Here is a 3,097-nt window from a genome sequence, read left to right as displayed (position 1 = left end):
CAAGGGATACACAAAAATTGAAGTCTAAGTCGGGGAAGAGAGTTGATACCCTAGGCTGCCTTAAAGGAACACAGGTAGGTAACAGCCATTGATTTCAAATGGGAATTACAGACCTGCACAGCTCTGACAGCCTTTGAAATTCCCTGTCTGAATCAATGCTCAGACCAGGAACTGGATTCTGTGCCGAGTTAGACCAGTACGAGCTCACAGTGACCTCAGACCAAAGATCTCCTCTGCCATTTCCACCAACACCACCAAGCAGAAGGTGGCTCTCAGTTCCTCTCCTCCCTCCCCCCCAGCATTTGCTAAGAAAGAGAAATGTGACGTGGGGCAAATACACTTTGCACTAGCTACAGCTTCCTTAAAAACTTCCATGGGCACAAGAATGATTTCAAGACCAAAAGTCCCGAAACCCATTTATAGAAATTAACATCCTCTAAAACGACATGAATACACAAGCAGATTAAGCAATTAACCATTTGGTATACTAGTTCTCCACTTCTTTTTCAGCCAGTCACCCAAACACATTGAGGGAGGTATAGGGACACAAGGAAAATCATTTGCAAATCAAACAGTTGTCTCCTCAACAAAGTATGTGGAACAAAATACAAAAATAAATAAATGCCTTGTCAGATTTGCCTCATTTCACAATACCACTGGGCATTCCTCAATCAGCAGGACAATCACAAGCAGGATTTCATAGGCTTCCATTCAACTTTTTTACATGATTTTAAAAACATTTAAATGTTACAAACATATTTAAATCACCACTTAAAAATATTCGGCTTATATTATTAAGCTCAGTTTTACCAAGTATGAAATAAGGATCTGGTAACAACAGAAGAATGAAAATCATTTTTGTTTCCTCCACCCACATACACTTGCATTTTCAGAAAAGGACATATGCATCACCCATACTCCTTTATATGTAAGGAGGACAAATCTTTCAAGAAAAGTGGGATAGTATGATTGCTATGAGAGTAAGAAGACACAAGCCCTATCCCATTTAAATTCTGTTCCTTAGCAAGATGGAAGGAGAGGTTTGGGTCAGAGATTTGGGGGTGGGCCTGACTGCTAACAAAATGAATTCCCATAGCAACTAAACTCCATTCAATGATCCCTTGCTCAAACAATTTCTTAGGTCTCCCTATTACCTGTGCTTGGTATCTCTTAATTTCCTGAATTAGACTGGAATATATGCAGGTAGGACATTTTGCTCTAAGGTAGAAGGAAATCTGTCTTCTACAGGAAGAGACTGAAATGTGGTATTTTCTATTCTCTCCCATCTGCACTGCAGAAACAAACCAAGAAGAGCAGAGACTTGTTATATGAAGTAGGAGCTACTTTTACAGTCAGAGTAGAGTAGCAAGTTTGAGCCCTATAAAGTCACAAGCAAACTCCGTTTTTCCCTTCCTGATAAAAAGAGGCAAGTAAACACCTCAGAATTTCTGCTGCTGTTATCTCTTGGAATAAAATAAAATGTAAAAATCTAAAAGCTAGTGGACTCATTTCTTTCAAGACTGAAATTACTACCACAGAGTCTGGACACGATCTTCAGCAGATGGGCAGTGAAAGCAAACCCGTCCTGCAGGCAGGAGGAATTCTTACTTATTTGCTTTAGTGAGTTCTCTTTTGGTTAGCCATGACTGCTGATAGGTTCCTCCCAGCTCCTCACATCCATTCAGCTTCCCATACAGAGCATCAAAGCCTTTAAGTGTAGAAAAAAAATAATATATGGCTACCAGGGGGAAAACTACCCAAGAAATTCTCAGTAGCTAGACATAATTTGAGAAATGCCTCCGTAACAAACTTACCAAAGGTCTGACCTAGACTTGTGTGGATGGGCAGAACATCAGCCAAATTCTTCCAGTTTCAGCTGGGAAATACCTGTCAGCCTGTCAGGCAAGGAGTTCTGGACACAGCCACACTTGAAAAGGCAAATCATCAATGCTACAAGGCCACAGTAATTCAGCAAGGGAGGGAATTTCTGCACAGGAATCTTCACTAATCCATGATCTATTGCAATCCTTCTGGGTTTCTTTCTTTTTTTGTTGTTTTGTTGGTTTTTTTTTCCCCTAGGCTAACTTGGTTTCAGCCTTCAGATTTCTGGGCAACCAGTCAACTGATTCCCTCGCTGCTCCATGAATTTAAAATCATCATAATTAAAAAGAAAAAAATTTTAAAAAAATCAGCATGCAGTAAGAACAGTGCCCAGCTCTGGAAGGGGACAACTCCCACTTCTTCACCAAAAGAAGAAAAGGAACTGCTGCTCCCTGCACCCCAAACACACACATGCACACAGAGGAGATCAAGAGACTATTTAAGAAACTGCCAAACTCATCCTTGAACCATGATCTTGACTTAGGACTTCAGTGCACCATTCTCAAACCAATGGGTGCAGCCACGTTTTCCATGCCAGACGCTACCTTTGGGGGGGGGAAAAAAAGCATATAAAAAAAAAAAAACAACTCAAGAGGCTTCTGCCCACTGGAAAACTTTCTACCAGATGCTAATGGGATAGCGAGCACTGATCCGAACCCTAGGAAACAGTAACATGCATCAGTAATCTGAGGTATCTTCCCATTTCTAGGTCTTACTGCTAAGGTCAGTGACATCCAGTAACTGTGCTGTGTCCTTAAGGAACAACTGGGGAATGGTGAACCTGCCTGCAAGAAATGAGCACCGGTGCCTAACAAGCACATGTGAACGCTACAGCAAGGTTCACAGAGGGCTAACCCTGGTCAGTACTGAAGCAGGGGTCTTCTTCTCAACCCCCTCTGAAAAAGAAGGGAAGGGAGGACAGAAAACAAAAAACAAAGGAAAAGGAAAAAAAAAAAGGAAAGACAGAAAACACAGGTCCCCCATCTACCTGCACAGAGCCAGGCAGACAAGCTCAGTTGGAGGTGGTGAAGGGCGCGGATGCGTTATTGGTACTGGTGGCGGTGGCACCGGTCACTGCGAAGCCCGTGGGAGGAGCTATGGAGCTGTGGCTGGGCTGCAGGTCCTTGGGGATGCCACTGTGAGAGCTCAGCTGGTGCCCGAAGGCGGCGCTGAACTGAGGGAGCTGCTGCTTGGGGGAGGTGGAGGCCAGGAGCTC

General features: G+C 43.2%; 1 protein-coding gene across 1 annotated transcript in view; it reads right to left on the bottom strand.

Annotated features, from left to right (window-relative positions):
- Positions 1–2,893: 2,893 nt before the first annotated feature.
- The window catches only part of INO80D (INO80 complex subunit D), a gene marked incomplete at its 5' end in the record, with an annotated part of 6,172 nt that continues 5,968 nt past the window's right edge, over positions 2,894–3,097 (bottom strand). Inside the window, one exon of the mRNA XM_008946920.1 lies at positions 2,894–3,094. Coding sequence (XP_008945168.1) covers positions 2,894–3,094 — 201 coding nt within the window. The remainder of the gene's footprint in view (positions 3,095–3,097) is intronic.

The sequence above is a fragment of the Merops nubicus genome, unplaced genomic scaffold (genome assembly GCF_000691845.1).
Source record: "Merops nubicus isolate BGI_N331 unplaced genomic scaffold, ASM69184v1 scaffold19279, whole genome shotgun sequence".
Classification (NCBI taxonomy): domain Eukaryota; kingdom Metazoa; phylum Chordata; class Aves; order Coraciiformes; family Meropidae; genus Merops; species Merops nubicus.
This window is presented reverse-complemented; position numbering and strand designations above follow the sequence as displayed.